Source organism: Notamacropus eugenii, chromosome 1 (genome assembly GCF_028372415.1).
Source record: "Notamacropus eugenii isolate mMacEug1 chromosome 1, mMacEug1.pri_v2, whole genome shotgun sequence".
NCBI classification, from domain to species: domain Eukaryota; kingdom Metazoa; phylum Chordata; class Mammalia; order Diprotodontia; family Macropodidae; genus Notamacropus; species Notamacropus eugenii.
In genome coordinates, this window is record NC_092872.1 from 108,450,558 (window position 1) to 108,471,400 (window position 20,843).

The window sequence follows — 20,843 nt, forward strand, 5'->3', positions numbered from 1 at the left end:
GGTAAAATAAAAAGGGCAAAGTTTATCAGCTTTTCATGGTATAACAATGGTAGAAGTGTTACAGCAATAGAAATGAGTGGCTTTTATCTAATTGAAAAATGAAATCAGAACACTTTCCTCTTATCAGAAGAGTCGTTGAGACAAAAGCTTCAAATTTATTTTAGGCAGGAGGAGAAAATGGAAATGAAGTGGAGAGTGAAGAAACTTTTACTGAAATCCCTGGCTGGTTCAATTACTTTAGTAATTAAGTGCATTTACGTAATGTCAAAATTACCAGACAGGTGACCAGTGCAGATGAGGTTACGGCAGCTCAACATCCTGATGTTCTAAAGGTAGTAATTGAAGAAGGTAGATACACTGATCAACAGTTTCAATAGACTCATTCCAGAAAAGGATGCCTGTTAGAACTTACATTTCTAAGAAAGAAAAAAAAATCTCAACTTGAATTTGAAGTGTCTAAAGATTGCCTAATACTTTTATTGAGAGTTAATGTAGAAAGGGATTTTAAAATAAAACCATTGCATGTTTATCAGTCTTGAGATTCCTATACTCAGAAAGAGTACAAAGATTGATTGCTTTGGAATCTGAATAAATGGAAAATAAATAAATGGAAAAATAAGTGGGAGTAGAGCAAGAAAATTATGAAGAGAATCAGTTCAATAAAAGAGGCACAAAAATACCAGAGAAAAAAACTGGTCAAATAGTAAAAGAGGAACAAGACTTCACTTATGAAAACAGCTACTTAAAAAGCATAATTGGCCAATGGAAAAAGAAGTGCAAAATGGAACAAAAAAACAATTTCAAAAATTGGAATTGAGCAAACAGCAACTAATGAACAAGACATCAAGAAACAATAAAACAAAATCAAAAGAATGAAAAAGTAGAAGAAAATATGAACTATCTCATCAGAAAAATAACTGATCCTGGGTTACAACTTGAGGAGAGATAATTTAAGAATTACTAGACTACCTAAAAGTCTTGATAAAATAAAAGTCTAGACATGATATTTCAAGAAATTATCAAGGTAAACGTCAAAATCAGAGCAAAACACAAAGTGAAATAATTCACTGAACACCTCCTAAAAAAAGATCCTAAAATGAAAACTTTCAGGAAATATTGTATTATAGCCAAATTTCAGAGCTCACAGTTGAAGGAGAAAATATTACATGCAGCCAGAAAGAAACCATTGAAATATGGAGCCACAGTGCAAGATTCAGCAGCCATCATGTGGAGAGTTCAGAATGATATTCTGCAAGGTAAAGGAATTAAGATTACAACTAAAAATAACCTACCTGACAAAATATAGTATAATCCTTCTGGGGGGAAAATGTATGTTTATGAAATGGAGGAGTTTCAAGCATTCTTAGTGAAAATACCAGAACTCAATAGAAAATCTGATATTCAAACAAGACTCAAGAGAAGCATAAAAAGGTAAATATGAGAGAGAAATCATAAGAGACTCAATGTACTTAAAATGTTTGTGTCTTACATGTAAAAATATTTGTTACTCTTAAGAACTTTATCATTATAAGGGTAGGTAGAAGGAGTTTACATAGACAGAAGGCAGGAGTGTGAATCAGTAATGTTGGAATCATCTAAAAAAATGAAGAGATGAAAAAGAGGGATGCACTGGGAGAAGGGAGACAGAGGAAAATTGGAAAGTTATCTCAAGGGTTTTTACAGTGGAGGGCCAAATGGAGGGTGTCATGAAACACTTTAACTTCTCTCTTATCTGAGCTGGTTCAAAGAGGGAAGAATATATACATACATATATACGTATATGCATAGATATATCTAAATATAGATAGATCTATGAAGATATATAAATTACCTAGATATATAGATAGATCTACATAAGTATCTTATATAGATCTATCCCTACATGCATAGTGATAGATCTATTAAAGTGTATCTATAATCTATATTTACATGAATAGATTTACATATATATAGATGCACAGATAGAGAAACAGATATCTTACTGAACAGGGAAGTAGGAGGGGAAAGGGATAAGAGAAAGGGTAAGTAGAGATAAGAGGGAAGATTAAGAGAAGCAGTGATCAGAAGGAAAATAGCTTTGAGGAAGGATAGCAAAAAAAAAAAAGAGAGGACAAATAGAAGAAAACAGGATGGAAGGAAATACACAATAATCACGACACTCATAAAATGGAAGCAGGTAACAGAACAGATTACAAACAAGAATACAACAATACATCCTTCACAAGAAATATACTTGAAACAGAAAGACACACAGAGAATCAAATAAGGGAGTCAAATAAAATCAATTAAGCTTCAGATAAAAAAAGGCAAGGGCAGCAATTGTGATCTCCTACAAAACAAAAGCATAAATACACCTAATTAAAAAAAGTAATCTAGAAAACATTATTTTTTCTAAAAGGTACCATAGATAATATCAATATTAAACATATATGTGTCCAATTAAATAGCATCTAAATTCTAAAAGGAAAAATTAAATGAATTACAGGAAGAAATAGTAAAACTATATTAGTGGGGGAATTTCAACTTGTCCCTCATAAAACTGGGTAAATATAATCATAAAATAAATAAGAAATAAGTTAAGGGGACAAATAGAATTTTAGAAAAGATAGATATGAGAGATCATTGGAGAAAGCTGAATGGGAATAGAAAGGAGTATACCATTTTCCTCACCTGTACAAGGCAGTTTCACAAAAATTAATCATGTATTAGGGCATAAAAACCTAATAAAGAAAGGCAGAAAAGCAGAAGTATGAAATGCTTCTGGGCCATACAATATAGTAAAAATTACATTCAATAAAGGACCTTGGAAGCAGACAGTAAAAATTAATATGAAATTAAAGAATCTAATTCTAAAGAATGAGTGGGTTAAAGAATGAATCATAGAAGTGATCGATTTCCTTAAAGACATGAAAACAATGAGACAATGTACCAAAATTTGTGGGGTGTTGCCAAAACAATACATGGAAGAAAGATTATATTTCTAAATGCTAATATCAATAAAAAAGAGAAAGAACAGATAGATGAATGGGGCATGCAACTAAAAAGAACTAGAAAAAATTACAGTCTTTAGTTAAGCACCAAAATAAAAATTCTAAAATCCAAAGGAGAGATTAATAAAACTGAAAGTAAAAATAACATTGAACTGAAAACATTGAAAATACCAGGGGTTGTTTTTATGAAAACCCAATAAAATAGATAAACCTAGGTAATTTTTAAAAAGAAAGAATAAAACCCAATTACTAGTGTCAAAAATGAAAAGGGAGAAAGCTCCACCAATGAAGATGAAAATTAAAGCAATTAGAATATTTCACTGAATTATATGCCAATAAACCTACCAATCTAGGTGAAATGTATAAATATTTGCAAAAATATAAATTTCCCAGATTAGCATAAGAGGAAAAAGAATACTACCTTCAAAACATGATTTCAAAAAGTGATAAATGAAATTTCTAAGAAAAAGTCCATAGGACTAGATGAATTTACAAGTCAATGTGGTCAAATATTTAAAGAACAACTAATTGTAACACTATACAAACTATTTTTAAAAACAAGTAGAGAAATCCTAACCAATTCCTTGTTTGTCACAAATATTGTTTGTGACCAGGGAGAGCAAAAACAGAGAAAGAAATCTATAGACCAATTTATCAGATGGAAAACTATTTTTATTTTCCAATATTTTTTCCAATTACATGTAAAAATTACATTTTCAGAAATTTTGTGTTCCAAATTCTCTTCATCCCTCCCTTTCCTCTACTCCTTTCCTACAAAAGGCAAGTAATTTGATATTGTGCAGTCACGCAAAATTTATTTTCATATTAGTTATATTGTAAAAAAAAAAAAAAACAGAACAAAAAAAAAACCCTAAGGAAAATAAAGTAAAAAAAATGTTTTGATCTTCATTCAGACTCCATCAGTTCTTTCTTAGGAGGCAAATGGCATTTTTTTTTAACATGAACTCTTTGGAATTGTGTTGGATCATTGTGTTGCTCAGAACAGCTAAGACATTTACAGCTGATCACAGTACAATATTGCTCTTATGATGTTCAGTGGTCTACTGGTTCTGCTCACTTAATGTTTCATCAGTTCATGTAAGTCTTCTCAGGTTTTCCTGAAACCATCTTGCTCATTATTTCTTATAGCACAATAGTATTCCATCACAACTGTATACCACAACTTCTTCAGTCATTTCTCAATTGATGGGCATCCCCTCAATTACAAATTCTTCGAGCTGTTATAAATGTTTTTGGACATATAGGTCCTCCCTAATGAATACTGATGCAAAAACTTTAAATAAAATATTACAAGGAGACTAAAGCAATATGCCACAAAGATGCTAAGGTGGTATTTATATTAGAAACGCAGGGCTGGTTCAATATTAAGAAAACTATAAGCATAATTGATCATATCAGTAAAAAAACAATAAAAAAAACATGACTATATCAATTGAGGCAGAAGAAAGGTTTTTTGACAAAAATACAACACCCATTCCTATTAAAGACATTAAAAAATCAAAGGAATAAATGGAGTCTTTCTTAAAATGATAAGTAGCATCTATCTAAAACTAAAAACAAACATTATCTGTAATGAGGATAAACAATAGGAAATTCATTATCACCACTATTATTCAACATTGTACTAGACATGCTAGCTCCAGCAATAAGACAAAAAAAAGGATTGATGGGATGAGAACAGGCAACAAGTGAACAAAACTACCACTGTTGGCAGAAGATACTATGGTATACTTAGAGAATCTAAGAGAATCAATTAAAAAACAAATTAAAACAATTAACAAATTCAGCAAACTTGCAGAATATAAAATAAAACCACATAAATTATCAGCATTTCTGTATGCTATATATATTCTATATTTCAAAAACATTTAGCAGGAAAAGATAGAGAAATTCCATTTAAAATAACTGTGAATAATATTCTTGCCAATAGGCATTTAGAACTATATGAACACAATTAAAAAACATTTTTTTCCACAGAAATCCAGATCTAAAAAACTGGAGAAATATTAATTCCTCATAGGTAGGCTAATCCAATATAATAAAATGATGATTCTACTTAAATTAATACTTGGTGCCAAACCAAATTACGAAAAAATTATTTTATATCCCTAGAAAAAAATGACAAAATTAATCTGGAAGAACTAAAAGTCAAAAATATTGAGGGAGTAAACGAAAAAAAAATCTGAAGGAAAACTGATTTTGAAGTATATTACAAAGATTCTGCCTAAGAAATTGAGTGATGGATCACTGGGACACACAGTAGTAAATACAACACACATTGCAATAAGTGACCACAGTAATCTAGTGTCTGATAAATCCAAAGATTCAAACTTTCGGAGCAAGAATTTGCTATGTGATAAAACAGTACTCAGAAAACTGTAAAGCAGTCTGGGAAAAACCAGGGATAGACCAACATTTCATACCATATACCAAGAAAAGATCAAAATGTATGCATAATTTAAACATAAAAGGTGATATCATAAGCAAATTAGAGGAGCATGGAAAATTTTACCTATTAGATATGTGAATAAAGAAAGTTTATGAAAAAAGAAGAGATAGAAAGAATCAAGGGAAGTATAATAACAATTTTGATTACATGGAATTGAAAAGGTTTTGCACAAACAAAACCAATGCTGCCAAGATTAGAAAGAAAGCAGAAAACAAGGAAAAGTTTTTTTACAGCAAGTTTCTCTTATAAAGATCTCTTCTCCCAAACATATAGGGAACTGAGTCAAATCCCCAGTGATCAGAGAAATGCACATTAAATAAACTCTGAGGTACCACCTCATACTTATCAGATTGGTTAAAATGACAGAAAAGGAAAATGATAAATGTTGGGAGTGTGTGGAAAAATCAGTATGTGAATGCATTGTTGGTAGAGTTGTGAACTGGTCTAACCATTTTGGAGAACAATTTGGAACTCTGTTTAAAGGTCTATAAAACTTGGTGTATACTCTTTCACTCAACAGCATCACCACTAAGTCTGTATCCCAAAGAAATCAAAGAGAAATGACAGATATTGACAAAAACTATTTAAAGCAACATTGCTTGGGTAGATAAGAATTGGAAATTGATGGAGTGCCCATCAATCTGGAAATGGTTGAACAAGTTGTGGTATTTGATTGTGATGGAATACTACCATGCTCTAAGAAATGATGAAGAGAATGGTTTGAGGAAAACCTGGGAAGATATATATCAACTGATGCAAAGAGCAGAACCAGTAGAATATTGTATACAGTAACAGCAATGATGATCAACTGTGAAAGATTTTATTACTCTAATCAACTCAATGTTCCAAGACAATTCCAAAGCACTCATAATGAAATATACTATCCACCAATAGAGACAGAACTGATGAACCTGGAATGTATATTGAAGCATATTTTAAAATTTTATTATTTATTTTTTGCAACATAGCTAACATGGCAATATGTTTTGCGTGATTTCACATCTATAACTGATAAATAATTGTTTGCCTTCTCAATTGTTTGAGAAGGGCCTGGAAGGAGGAAAAGAATTTGGAACTCAAAATTAAAAAAAATCAATGCTAAAAATCTTTTTTTTTTTTTTTTTTTTTAAAGAAAGAAACTCCAAAAGGAAAAGTCCCAGGAACATTGTAGACAAAATTTAGAGTCCCTGCATTTAAGCATCCAGAAAGAAGCAGTTCAATGATGAAGGAATTTTAGTGAGGGTCATTTAAGACCTACCAGTTTCTACCAAGAAACAGAGGAGATCTTGGATTATAACATTTTAAAATGCATGTTTGTCCTTTGTTGCCAAAGAAGACCATGTCAACAGAGAAATGATGACATGACTTTCATTTGACTTTGTTTTGAATGAGGGAGGGCTGTGCAGGTCACCAGCCTCACTTCTCTTCCAGAGCCATCTGAATCCAGTGACCAGATATTCATCAGGATGAATGGAGATGACCCAGGATGGGGTAATTGGGATTAAGTGACTTGCCCAAGGTCACACAGCTAGTGAGTGTCAAGTGTCTGAGGTGAGATTTGAACTCAGGTCCTTTTGATTCCTGTACTGGTACTCTATCCACTGCACCACCTAGCTGCCCCAACATTTCAAAATAGTGAAGGGAAGGGAGCAGGCATTTACATAGAATCTACTATGTGCAAGATACTGTACTAAGCACTTTACCAACATTATCTAATTTGATATAAAGGGAAAACCAAAAGATACAGATTTACAACCAATAATAACTTACCTCACAAAGCTGAGTATTGTTCTACAGGGTTCTCTCCACAGGGCTTGCAAAAGGGAAAGAGAAAGGAGAGCAAAAGTAATATACTAGTGTATAAAAAGAGAAATGGAGGTGGGATTTGCCACTTATTATAAATGGGATGCATGAAAAGATGAGTATACAGGCATAAAGGAAAGTGTGGGTTTCAGATGAATCTCAATATGAAACTCGAGTGTGTATATAAATAAGGTTGAGGGAAGTTAAGAGGGGATATAATAGAGGGAATAGTTGCAAGAAAAACACACTTCTGATCCCAAATGAGAATCCCAAAAGGAAAACAAAGCAAAGAACTACAATGTGGGGGGAGTGTTCATTAATTGGAAGAACACCTGAACATGTTATGGTATATGAATGTAATGGCATATTAGTAAGCTATAAGGAATGACAAGAGAAGATTACATAGAATCTTGGATAGTAAGTACTGATTCAGAGTGAAATAAGCATAACTAGGAGAAAAATCCATACAAGGGCAAGAACATTGTAAAGAAAAACAACTTTGCAGGATTTAAGCAGTCTCATCATTTTACTGACCAGCTGTGTCTCCAGAGGACCTAAGAAGTATGATTCCTTGTCTCAATGCATTGGTTTGTCATGATTTTAGGTGAAAAAGTATTGAATTGAGCTATGGCTTTGTGAGTTTCAACAGGTTAAAACTGCTCACCACTAGGAGCCAGGGTATGTGCCAGATTTAGCAACCAGCTAGCCCACCAATGAGATTTTGTAGAATGACCTTGTGAATCCAGCTCAATAGCAGAGCCCCTTGGAATGATTTAAGGGATAAAGCCAAAATGTAGCTGAAATGAGACCTTTTCCAGTAATTGTTACACAATTTGGCAATAAACCTGGTGGGATGAATGCTAAAAAAAAAAAAAAAAAAAAAAAAACTGCCTTAAATTTTGAACCCACTTTCTACAGGAACAAAGGAGGTATAGGGCAAATGTTTCCCCAGGTGGAGGAATGGTTTTATTCTGTTTTTACAATATCTTCTCAGTAAATAATCTTTTGTAAAAGCTGATTTAATTGGTTAAACGGAACTGAAGATCTAATCATTGGTACTAACAGTGAGTAGAACACGTTAGCATGGGAGCTTGAGTCAGTGACACTAGTGTCCTTCCCAGGTATAGTCACAGAATGGAAGGGGATACGCAGTTGACCTCATTCTTGAAGAATGAGTTCAGAGTGTAGAACGAAGTACAAACAGGACAGTTCTGAATTGTTTGTGGCATTAATTATATATTTTTCTCCTTTTTATTTTGTATTTTCAATTGAGTATTTATTTTCCTTCCACCTTCCACTTATAAAAAAGAAAATAAAAATAAAATAGAAAACAAAACAAGGACCAAACCCTGACAAACATGTAGTCAAGCAAAATATATTTCTACATTGAACATATCCAAAAATGTGCATCTCATTCTGCAACATAAATCCATTTGTGGTGAGGTGGGTCATCTTCTTCAATATTAGACCCTCAGAAATTTTGGTGCATTAAAAAATCTATCAGAGCTCTTAAATCTTTCAAATTTCTTTACAATATTGCTATTATTACTTAAATTGTTCTCTTGGTTCACTTCATTTCCACTCATATAAATCGCAGGTTTTTGTGAAAATGTTCATTTCATCAATTTTTTGCTGCCTAATACAATATAAAATTCTATTATATTCATGAACTATAACTTACTCCAATTGAGTTTGTTTCCTCTTTGCTTCCTGTTCTTTGCTGCTACCAAAAGAGCTACTATAAACATTTGTGAATTTGTACTTTCTTTCTTTTCAAAATTTCTCTAGTGAGCAATCCTTGTGGTACTATCAGTGGGTCCAATGGTATGCACAATTTCATGACTTCTGGGGCATATGGCTGGACCAATTCATAGTTCTATCAACAATATATGTCTGTTTCCCTGACTCCCTTCAAGACTTGTCATTTTCCATTTTTATAAATTAATTTTGGTAATCTGATAGGTGTGACATGGAATCTTGGAGTTCTTTTAATATACATTTCTCTAATTATTTGTGATTTAAAAAAATTAATTTATTTGTTTTCAAATTTCTACATTCACTTCCATAAATCTTAGAATTATTTGTGATTTTGAGGCTTTTTCATATAGCTATTAATAGCCTGAATTTCTTTTTTAGAAAATTAACTTTATATTCTTTGATCATTTATGAACTGGAGAATGGCTCTTATTCTCATAAATTTAAGTCAACTCCTTTTAAAATTTGGACATGATGCCTTTATCAGAGAAAACTGCAGTAAAGATGTTTTTACCAATTAACTATTTCCCTTCTAATTTTAGCTGCATTAGTTTTATACAAAAATTTTAAATTTTATGTAATTAAAAGTGTCCATTTTATATTCTGTGATCCTCTATATCTTTTTTTTTTTTGGTCATTAACTCCCACTCTTAAATCCGAAAGGTTAATTTTAAACTTTAAATGCTTGCCATATCCTAGGCATTACATTAAGCACTGGAAATACAAAGAAAGACCAAAACCAGTTCTTGTTTTTAATGAGCTTTCTAGCTGAGGAGATGCCATATACCTAAATAGGTATATACAAGGTGCTTACAGAGGTGATGGAAGGTAACCTTAGAATGGAAGGCTCTAGCAGCTAAAATTTTAGAGACTAGAAAAGGTTTCCTCTTGCAGAATGAGGCATTTTATCTAAGTCTTGAAAGAATTCAGGGATTCTAAGGGGCAGAGGTGAGGAGGAAACAAACTCTAGACATGAGGAATAGTCAATGCAAATGCATGGGGGAATATGAGATGAATTATTATATATGAGGAGCTACAAGTATGGTTGGACTACAGAATGTTTGGAGCAGAGTAAAGTATAAAAAGAATTGAAAAGTAGGAAGGGACCAGGACATAAAGAGCTTTAGATGCCAAAAGGCTTATATTTTGTCCTGTAGGCAATGGAGAAACACTGAAGGGGGATAAGGAAGGGGAAGAGAGAGCTGACATAGTCACATCAATGCTTTAGGAAATCATTTTGGCAACTGTGTGGGGAATAGTTTGGAGGAGGGATAGACTCGAGGCAAGAAGAACAATCAGAAGCTTTTGCAATAGTTCTAGAGAGAGATAATGACCATCTGAACTAGGGGTATGTATGAGTGAATAGGAGGGGTGTGTGTGTCTGTGTGTTTGTATGAAATGATGTTAAGGCAGAAATGACAAAACTAAATGGGGTGAGTGAGATCTAGGAGCTGAGCATGATGTCTCTAACAGTAACAGGAAAGTTCAAAAAACCAAAGTTCCAAAAGGGGTGTGTAATAAAGTATAACGAATTCTGTTTTGGACAAGTTTAGTTTGAGATGCCTACCAAACTTAAATATAGATACAGAATACAGAACTTGGCCTAATGAAAAACTTGAAATATCAAGAATCAAGCCTGTTTATCGTTTGCCCAAATAACTAAGAGGACATGCAATAGTGAATAAATGCAGAAGAAAGGAAAATTTAATCTAATTAAATGTCAAGTGTGTTACTGATGAAGCAAATATGATTCTGAACTAGAGGAGAAAAAGTAAAGCAACCGTTTCTCTAATAATGCTTTGTAGATAACCTACTATAAGAAAAGCAACAATGGAAAACGGTAGTGACAAGAAAGCAGGCTTTCTGGCTAAATGAGATAAGTAAATTAAAATCTAGGTAATTTGCAAGCTGCTGATTTTAGGATTTAGGGTCACAGAAACAAAACTGTTTACCAGTTATGTTTACACATCATTCCCCTTCTAGCCCCATACAGAGGGGATGGAACAACAGAGATCTCAAGTTTTTAATTGTAAAAGAAAAAGTGAGGATTCCTTTGCCACATCATTAACATAAGGATAGAAAGACTGCAAATTGATAAGCATAAAGTTAGTAAAACTAGCAATGTTTGCATTTACATGGTTGAGTTGAACAAATTATTACTGTCCTATTGCAAATGTACATAATTCTTACCTGTAATTCGGTTTTCAATTTCCCCTTGCATCTGGAGAGAGTCTACAAAAATAGTCCTGTTTCCAATGAATCGTGCACATGCAATCCCCCTGTAGGGCTGACAAAACCCATCTTCATGATAATCATCCCTGGGAAAAACACAAATGGAAATATTAAATAAGTTCATATTCAGAGAGGTAAATAATTCAACTTCTTTAAAGGAGGTACAGAGGAGAAATGGAAAAGGTGCAAAGTATAGATAGGAAAAAATAATTCCCAACATGCTGCTTCCCCTCATCCCCCCTCACATGAGTATAATGAGGTTCTTAGGAAAAAATGAACATAATTCCAAAATCATGTTAATGATTAGAGATTTCTTTTGCAGTTATTACTGATCTAAAAAGTCAGCTACATTAACTTACATACTACTGTGTTGTCTAACGGGGATAAGGAGAAAACCAATCAACAAATATTTATTGAGCATCTAGTAAGTGCAAAGCAGTATGTCAACACTGTGGATGAAACCAAAAAAAAGATAAAGTATGTTTTTCCTAACAAAAGTACATTCAATTGTAAGCTCCTTAAAACCAATCCCTTGATATTTATCATGAAATAAGGACTGGGGAGTTAAAAGGAGAGTAAGATTACTATAGTGATAAATGCAGTTAGCTAGCTCTGCTCTCAGAATCCTCTCAAATATCTTAATTTCTATAGTATTCAAGTTTATTTAAGTTTATTTAAAGTGTATTTAAGATGGAGAGTTATACTGATTTATATAAAGTAATGTAAACAAAAGAGAAAAACAATCGCTGGTTGACTCCTAGTACTGAGAGCCTATTTAGAGACTAATTGAATTGCTGAACTTACAAATCTGTTCTTTAGTTAAATCCTTTAGATTATGAACCACCTCAAAGGGTTTGTTCTTTTTGTTTTAAGTGGCACTTAGAAATTCCACAAAGGGCAAATCAAGAGTAAACTCAAGCAGATATATTAGGGCTGCTTTCTGATGGGGAATAAAGGAGAGGTGGTATCAAAAGTTTCTATGAAGCTGGATCCTCATAGAACTTTCTATCATTGTTTCATGTTTATAATTATTTTGTTTTTCAGTGGATATTGAATCCTTCCCACAAACTCTGGAGAAAACTTTTGAGTGGAGAATATTAGTTCATTTGGATGATGTTAAATTCATATTCCATACATTGAAATGAGTGAATATGAAACACTTATTTTATCTTTCACAAAAGCAAAGTTCAAACACTGATGTTATTAGAAACAAAGTTATTGATTTGTTTCCATTTTTCATTTCCTATTTCCTCAGTATAATTTACCCTATCTGTTGCCTTATTGCCTTGGGGAAAAAAGGGGGCACTACAGGAAGTGGGGAAAAGAAGGAAACAAATTTTTTTGAGAGGTCATTGTGTACTGTGCTAAGTGATTTACAAATGTTACTTCATTTAATCCTCACAACAGACCTGGGCAGTAGGTACTACTATAATTTCCATTTTAAAATTGATGAAACTGAGGCAGACCAAGGCTCAATTACTTTTCTGGGGTCACATAAATAATAAATGTTTGAGGCTGGATTTGAATTCAGGTTTTCCTGACTTCACAGCTAATACTCTGTAAAATGCACCACCTAGAAATATGTCTTTGGAAGAACAATTGACCAGGAAAATAGATCCAGGAGGGATAATTTAGAAATTACTGTACTACCAGAAAGTCATATTAAAAAAAGAGCCTAGACATTATGTTTCATGAAATTGTCAGGAAAAACTTCTGTGATATCTTAGAACCAGAGGGTAAAGTAGAAATTCAGAGAATACACTGATCACCTCCTGTGAGAGGTCCAAAATGAAAACTCCCAGGAATATTATAACCAAATGGCAGAGATCCCAGATCAAGGAGAAAATATTGCAAGCAGCCAGAAATAAACAATTCTAGTATCATGGAGTCAGGATAACACAAGATTTAGCAATTGCTTCATTAAACTACTGGAGGGCTCTGAATATGATGTTCTGGAGGTCAAAGGAGCTAGGATTAAAACCAAGAATCACTTACCCAGCAAAACTGAGTATAAGCCTTCAAGGGAAAAAATTGACATTTAATGAAATAAAAGACTATGAATGAGGGCTATATGGGGAAAGTGGTGGTCAGAAACATAACACTTGTGAGGATGGACAGCATGAAAGGAAAGAGAAGGATAAACTGTGGAAAACAGGATGAAATATACAGTAACTGTAAAAAAATTCTTAGAAATTTCTCTGTTAAATGCCTAATTTCTCAAACATATAGAGAACTGAGTCAAATTTATAAAAATACAAATCATTCTTCAATTGATAAATGGTCAAAGTATATGAAAAGGCAGTTTTGAAATGATGAAATCAAAGTTATCTATAGTTACATGAAAAAATGCTCTAAATCACAATTGATTGGAGAAATACAAATTTAAACAACTGTGAGGTACCATTTCATACTTATCAGATTGGCTAATATAGCAGAAAAGGAAAACTATAAATGTTGGAAGGGATTGGGAAAATTGAGATACTAATGTACTCTTCATGGAGTTGTGAATTGATTCAACCATTCTGTAGAGAAATTCTGAACTATTCCCAAAGTACTATAAAACTATGCATACCCTTTAATTCAGCAATAACACTACTAGATCTGTGTACTAAAGAGATTTTTTTTAAAGGAAAAGAATCTATAAGCACACAAATATTTATAGAAGTTCTTTTTGTGGTAGTAAAGTATTGGAAATTGAAAGGATACCCATCAACTGGAGAATGTCTTGAACAAGTTATGGTATAAAATTTTGACCAAATGCTATTTTGCTATAAGAAAAGATGAGCATGGTGATTTCAGGAAAACCTGGAAAGACTTACACATGAAGTATACCACTTCAAAGTGAAGTGAGCAGGACCAGGAGAACAGGGTACTTAGCAACAACAATATTGTGTGATGATCAATTGTGAATGACTAAGGTATTCTCATCAATTCTGAAGGATATATGAAAAATGCTATCTACCTCATTGTTCATTGTTTTGTCTTTCATTCTTGAAGAGGACTGTGACATCAGGAAGGGGATATCATGGCTTGTAAGAGCATTGGATTTAAGTGAGGGAGGACTGGGTAAAGTCAACAATCTCACTCTCTCCTTCAGAGCCATCTGGGTCCAGTGGCAACATAGAGATTACAAAGACAAGATGATCCCAAATCCAGTGGGAGACCTTGGTCTTTTTAAGCTAAGGTCTTTTCCAGGTCTCAGTTTGACTGTGATTGATTCAGTAATTTAAGGCTAAGTAAGAAATGAGGCAAAGAACGTCCTCCTTTACATAGTCAAAAAACCAAAACCAGTCTGGGAGACTCTAAGGGTTTTCTGGACAAAACAGCAACAATTGCTACTTATGCTTCCTCTGAACTATCAAAACTCAAACAGTGACCATGTGAAGCTTGGGCTGGGACCTACTGTTGGCCAGTCAATGAAAGCCAGAGTGATTTGGATTTAAGATATGGTCCTTAAAAAAGAAACCTAGCCTGTAACCCTAAATCCCAAGATGTAGCAAAAGTTTTTAGAGATCAAAATTTATATTCCTTTGGGCACAGCACCTACAGTTAAGGGTATGATTCCCCATGTGGACAACATCAGAGGATAAAGGGAGAGTAGGGATGGAAGGAAAGAGGGAGAGAAGGAAGGAAAAAAGAAGGAAGGAAGGAAGAAAAGGAAGGAAGGGAAGAAAGATCTGTGTTGTCCAACTGGAACTGGCCAACTGGATCCCCAATCCCCTACTCACAGATCATTGTTTGTCCTTCTTTCTTGAGGAGAAAGATACCTCAAGAGAAAGAACTGATGGAGTCAATGCAGATTCAAGCACACTTTTTAAATACTTTATTTTTCTGCTTCTTGTTTTTTTGTTCTGTGTTTTCTTTTCACAATATGACCAGTATGGAAATTTGTTTTGCATTGCTTCACACTTATAACATGCCAAATTGTTTACCTTCTCAATGAGTGGGGAGAAAAGGAGAAAATCTGTAACTCAAATTAAAAAAAAACAAACATTAAAATTGTTTACATGTAATTGCAAAAGAAAGATATTAAAAAAAAGAGAATTAACAGCTAAGTAAAAGAGACATTAAAATACTGAAGAAAATATTTCCCCAAAATTCAATTTTAGTCAAATGGTAAAAGAGGTGCAAAGTCTCGCTGAAGAAAATAACTCCTTAAAAATTAGAATTGGTCAAGGGAAAACTGATTTCAAGAAACAATTAAAATCAAAAGAATACAAAAAAGGACACAATATGAAAAATCTCATATAAAAGCAACTAATTTGGAAAATAAGTGGTAGAGAGATGATTAAGCTTAAGCACTGAAGCACCTGAAAGCCATAATCAACCAAAGCTTAGAAATCATGTTTTGATAAATTATGAAGGCAAACTGTCCAAATGTCTTAGAAACAGAAGGTAAACTAAAAGCCAAAAGAATCCATCATTTACCTCCTGAAAGAAATCTCAAAATGAAAACGCCCAGAAATATTACTGCCAAATTCCAGAGTTCTCAGGTTAAGGAGAAAACACCACAAGTATTCAGAAAGAACTAATTCAAATACCATGGATTCACAATCAGGATTTCACAAGATTTAGTAGCTAAAGGGATTGAGATGATATTCCAGAGTCAAAGGAACTAAGATTACAACCAAGAATAATCTACCCAACAAGACAATATGGGGGAAAATGGACATTTAATAAAAATAGAGGACTTTCATCAATTACCGATAAAAGGATCACAGTTAAATAGACAATCCAACATTAAAACACAAGGCTCAAATACAGTAAAAAAGTAAACATGAGTGCAAAATAAAAAGAGATTTAACAAGGTTAAATTTTTTACACTCCTACCCCCCTCCTTGAGAATACAAGGAGAGGAAGATGGGGGAAATAATCTCACAAAAAAAGAGGTGCAAAAGGAGAAACTTTTACAAAGAAAGGGAAAATGGGAGGGTGGGCAATGTTTGAATGTCACTCTCACACTGCTGGATGTAATGTGGGAAAACACTGTTGGTAGAGCTGTGAAGTAGTCCAACCTCATACTTTTCTAAGGCACAACCCTTTAAAGATATACGTAGTTTGGCTGCTGAGAAGGGCAGAAAAATTGATGTTGTGTAAAGAACTGTCATACTCTTTTATTTTATTACTGATCTTGCTTGCCAAACTACAGCATTGGATTACTCCCATTATCCACTGCCTTCACTCCTACTCACGTTGCTGAATGATCCTGGAGGAAAATCACAAAACAGTGTCGACTGGGTACACTACAAATTTATGTCACATGACCTAAACTGAGACCTCACTGCAGCTAGGCAATACTTTTACACCTCCCTAGTTAACTCACTATCTCAAACGCCACACTAGCTTTTCCAAATCTGCTCATTCCTCCTTAAGCCTCCTACAGCTCTCCCTATGTTGACTCTTTCAGCTAAGATGATTTTCTCATTTCACTGAAGATATTTAGGCTTTTCTCTTAGAATTCCCTCTTCTCACCTCTTCACTGCACACCATTCAGATACCTTTCACCACTATCTTCTCCTTCAACTTTGTATAATATGAAAAGGGGTCACTTCTTGATAGGGCAAACCATTCTATCAGCGATCCTACTCCATGCTATCTTTTCCAATAGATTGTCCCCACTGACTCTAACCCAAATAACACTAATTCCAATTCACTAATCTTTGCTCTTTCCCTGTCTATAAATTGCCACCCTACTGTCTACAACACTCCCAAATCTCTTCTGTCCTCAAAACCCCGTCATTTTCTCTATCTGTCCATCTTTAAGCTACATGGCTCCTCATTTTCATAGTTCAAGTTCTTGAGAAGGCTATCTACAATAGATGCCTCCACTTTCTTTTCTTTCATTCTCTTCTTAACCCTCAGTCTGGTTTCCTGTCTCATCATTGACTGAAACGTTACCAATTTACCAGTGAACTCTTCATCACCAAATCTAATGGCTTTTTTTTTCAATTTTCATCCTTCCTGAGCTTTCTGAAGTCCTTGGAATCATTGATCATCTTCTTCTTGATGTTCTCTTGATGTTGAAAGTTCTTTTCTAGCTCCAGAATATTTATTTTGGTTTTTAATTGGAGCCTCACTTGTTTAAGTTGCTCGTAAATTAATTCATCTGTTCATTCTTCTATTCAGATCCTTAATGTCTTACTTGGTTATCTTACTGCTGCATTTGCCTGGGTTTCAGAAGACACCATTTTTCATTTTGCTATCCATTTCTGTAATTAAATTAAATAACTTTTCCTTTAAGCATTTAAACTCTATAGTCTATTTGCTGGCTTCATCATTCAATGAAAGTGCTCCCTCCAAAATTGCTAATGATCTCTTCATATTGTTGCTTTTTTTTGTTTAGTAGTTCATTTCCTCTAATTACATGTTCATTTTTTTTTGAGGTCCAAATTTTCTCCCTACCCCTCTCCTTGAGAATACAACAATTGGGTATAGGTTATACATGTCCAGTCATGGAAAACATTTCCATGTTAGTTACGTTGTGAAAGAAAACACAGACAAAAAAATTAAAGAAAAATTAATAAAGTAAAAAAAAGAGTATGCTTCAATCTGTCAGACACCATCAATTCTTTCTTCTAGGAATGGATACCATTTTTCATCATAAGTCCTTCACTGTTATATTGGATCATTGCACTGCTGAGAACAGCTAAGTTATTCTTACAATATTGTTGTTACTTTGTACACAGTACATGTCACTTTGCATGAGCTTATATAAGACATTCCAGGTTTTTCTGAGAGCATCCAGATCATAATTTCTTATAGCACAATAATATTCCTTCACAATCATATATCACAATTTATTCAGCCATTCCCCAATTGATTTGCATTCTCTCAATTTTACAGTTTTGTGCTCCCAGAAATGACATGCTATAAATATTTTTGGATGTATAGGTTCTTTTCCTTTTTTTTTTTTTTAAATCTTTTTGGATACAGACCTAGTAGTGGTATTGCTAGGTCAAAGGGTATGCATGGTTTTATGGCCCTTTGGGCGTAGTTCCAAATTGCTCTATGAAATTTTTGAATCAGGTCACAACTCCATCAACCATGCATAAATGCCTCATTTCCCCCATATCCACTTCAACACTTGTCATTTTCCTTTCCTGCTCTATTAACCAATGTAATAGGTATGAGGTAGTGCCTCAGAAATGTTTCAATTTGCATTTCTCCAATCAATAGTGAGCTGGAGAATTTTTTCATATGGCTCCAGATAGCTTTGATTACTTCATCTGAAAACTGTTTATATCTTTTGATCATTTATTGATTGGGGAATGGCTCTTATTTTTATGAATTTGACTCTGTACTCTGTTTGAGAAATGAGGCTTTGTCAGAGAAACTTTCTTCAACACTTTTTTCACAGTGAAGATTGTAACTAATTGCATTTCCCTCCATCCTATTTCCCCCTCTCTTTATTCTACTCTTTCTCTTTCACCATGTCCTTCCTCAAAAGTGTTTTGCTTCTGACTACTGCTTCCCCAAATCTGCCCTCCCTTGTATCACCACACCCTTCCCTTATGCCCTTTTCCTCCTTCTGTTGTGAAGGGTAAGACAGATTTCTACACCCAACTGAGTGTGTATGTTATTCCCTCTTTGAACCAATTCTGAAGAGAATAAGGTTCACTCCCTCCCTCTCATCTCCCCCTCTTCCCTACCACTGTAAAAGCTTTTTCTTGCTTCTTTTGTATGACTTCCATCTTATCTTTCCCTATGCTTTTCTCCTGGTAAATTCTTCCCTCACCCCTGAATTTCATTTTTTCAGATATCAGCCCTTCATATTAAACTCATGCCTGTGCCCTCTGTGTATATACTCCTTCTAACTGCCCTAATAATGACAAAGTTCTTATGAGTTACAATTATCATCTTCCCATGCAGGAATATAAACAGTTTAACCTTACTAAGCCCCAGCTGATTTCTCTTTACTACTTACCAATTTATGGTTCTCTTGAGTCTTATATCTGAAAGTGAAAATTTCTATTCAGCTCTGGTCTTTTCATCAAGAATGCTGGAAAGTCTTGTATTTTGTTGAATATCCATTTTTTTCTCAGGAAGGATTATACTCAGTTTGCTGGGTAGGTGATTCTTGATTTTAATCCCAGCTCCTTTGCCTTTTGGAATATCATATTCAAAGCCCTCCAGTTCTTTAATGTAGCAATTGCTAAATCATGTGTTATCTTGACTTCAGGCTCATGATACCTGAATTGTTTCTTCCTGGCTACTGGCAATATTTTTTCCTTGACCTGGGAACTCTGAAATTTGGCTACAAAATTCCTGAGTTTTCATTTTGGGATCTCTTTCAGGAGGTAATTGGTATATTCTTTCAATTTCTATTTTACCTTCTGGCTCTAGAAAATCTGGCCAATTTTCCTTAATAATTTCTGAAAAGATGATTTCTAGGCTTTCTTTTTGATCATGGCTTTCAGGTAGTCCAACAATTTCTAAATTATCTCAGACTATTTTGCAGGTCAGTTATTTTTCCAGTGAGGTGTTTCATGTTGTCTTTTATTTTTTCATTCTTTTGGCTTTGTTTTATTGTTTCCTGATTTCTCATAAAGTCATTCTACTAGCACCATTATAATTTGTAAGGAATTATTTTCTTCAGTGAGTTTTTGTACTTCCTTTTTCATTTGGTCAATCCTACTTTTTTGTTTTCCTTAATAGTATTTTTTCTCCCAATTACATGTCAGGACAATTTTTAACGTTTATTTTTACAAGATTTTGAGTCCCAAATTTTTCTCCTTCCTTCTCTCCCCTCTTCCTAAAAGGTAATTTCATATAGGTTATGCATGTGCTATCATGTAAAACATATTTCCATATTAGTCACACTTGTGAAAGAAGAAATCGATTAAAAAATCAAGTGAGTAGAAAAAATATGCTTTGATCTTCATTCACACTCTACCAGTTCTTTATCTGGATTTGGATAGCATTTTCCTTTGTGAGTCCTTTGTATTTGTCTTCAACTATTATGCTGCTAAGAAGAACTGGGTCATTCATGATTGATCATCAGACAGTGTTGCTTATACTTTGTACAATGTTTTCCTGGTTCTGTTCTTTCACTGTACATTACTTCATACAAGCCTTCCCAGGTTTTTCTGAAATCTGCCTGTTCATCATTTCTTATTATTACACAGTACTATTCCAGGATAGCTTGTTCAACCATTCCCCAAATGATAGGCATCCCCTCAATTTCCAATATTTTGCCACCATGAAAAATGCAAGTATAAATATTTTTGCACATGTAGGTTCTTTCCCCTTTTTTACGTTCTCTTTGGGATATAGACCTAGTAATGATATTGCTGGATCAAAGGGTATGTACAGTTTGTTTGCCCTTTAGGCATATTTCCAAATTGCCCTCCAGAATGGTTGGATCAGTTCACAACTCCACCAGTGTCCCAATTTTCCCACATCTCCTCCAACATTTATCATTCTCCTTTTTTTGTCATATTAGCCAGTCTGATAGGTGTGAGGTAGTACTTCAGTGTTGTTTTAATATGCATTTCTCTAATCAAAAGTGATTTAGAGCACTTCTTCATATGCCTATAGATAGCTTTGATTTCTTCATCTGAAAACTGCATGTTCATATTCTTTGATCTTCTACC

At 33.8% G+C, this 20,843-nt stretch overlaps 1 protein-coding gene across 3 annotated transcripts in view; it reads right to left on the minus strand.

The window, feature by feature from the left end:
* ROR2 (receptor tyrosine kinase like orphan receptor 2) overlaps window positions 1-20,843 on the minus strand; it is a 320,282-nt gene that overhangs the window by 9,569 nt on the left and 289,870 nt on the right. For all 3 annotated transcript variants that reach the window (XR_011967618.1, XM_072611895.1, XM_072611903.1), the window contains exon 5: window positions 11,209-11,336. Coding sequence is in view for 2 of the 3 variants with exons in the window: in XM_072611895.1 (XP_072467996.1) it covers window positions 11,209-11,336 (128 nt within the window). In the remaining variant the exon portion in view is untranslated. The remainder of the gene's footprint in view (window positions 1-11,208; window positions 11,337-20,843) is intronic.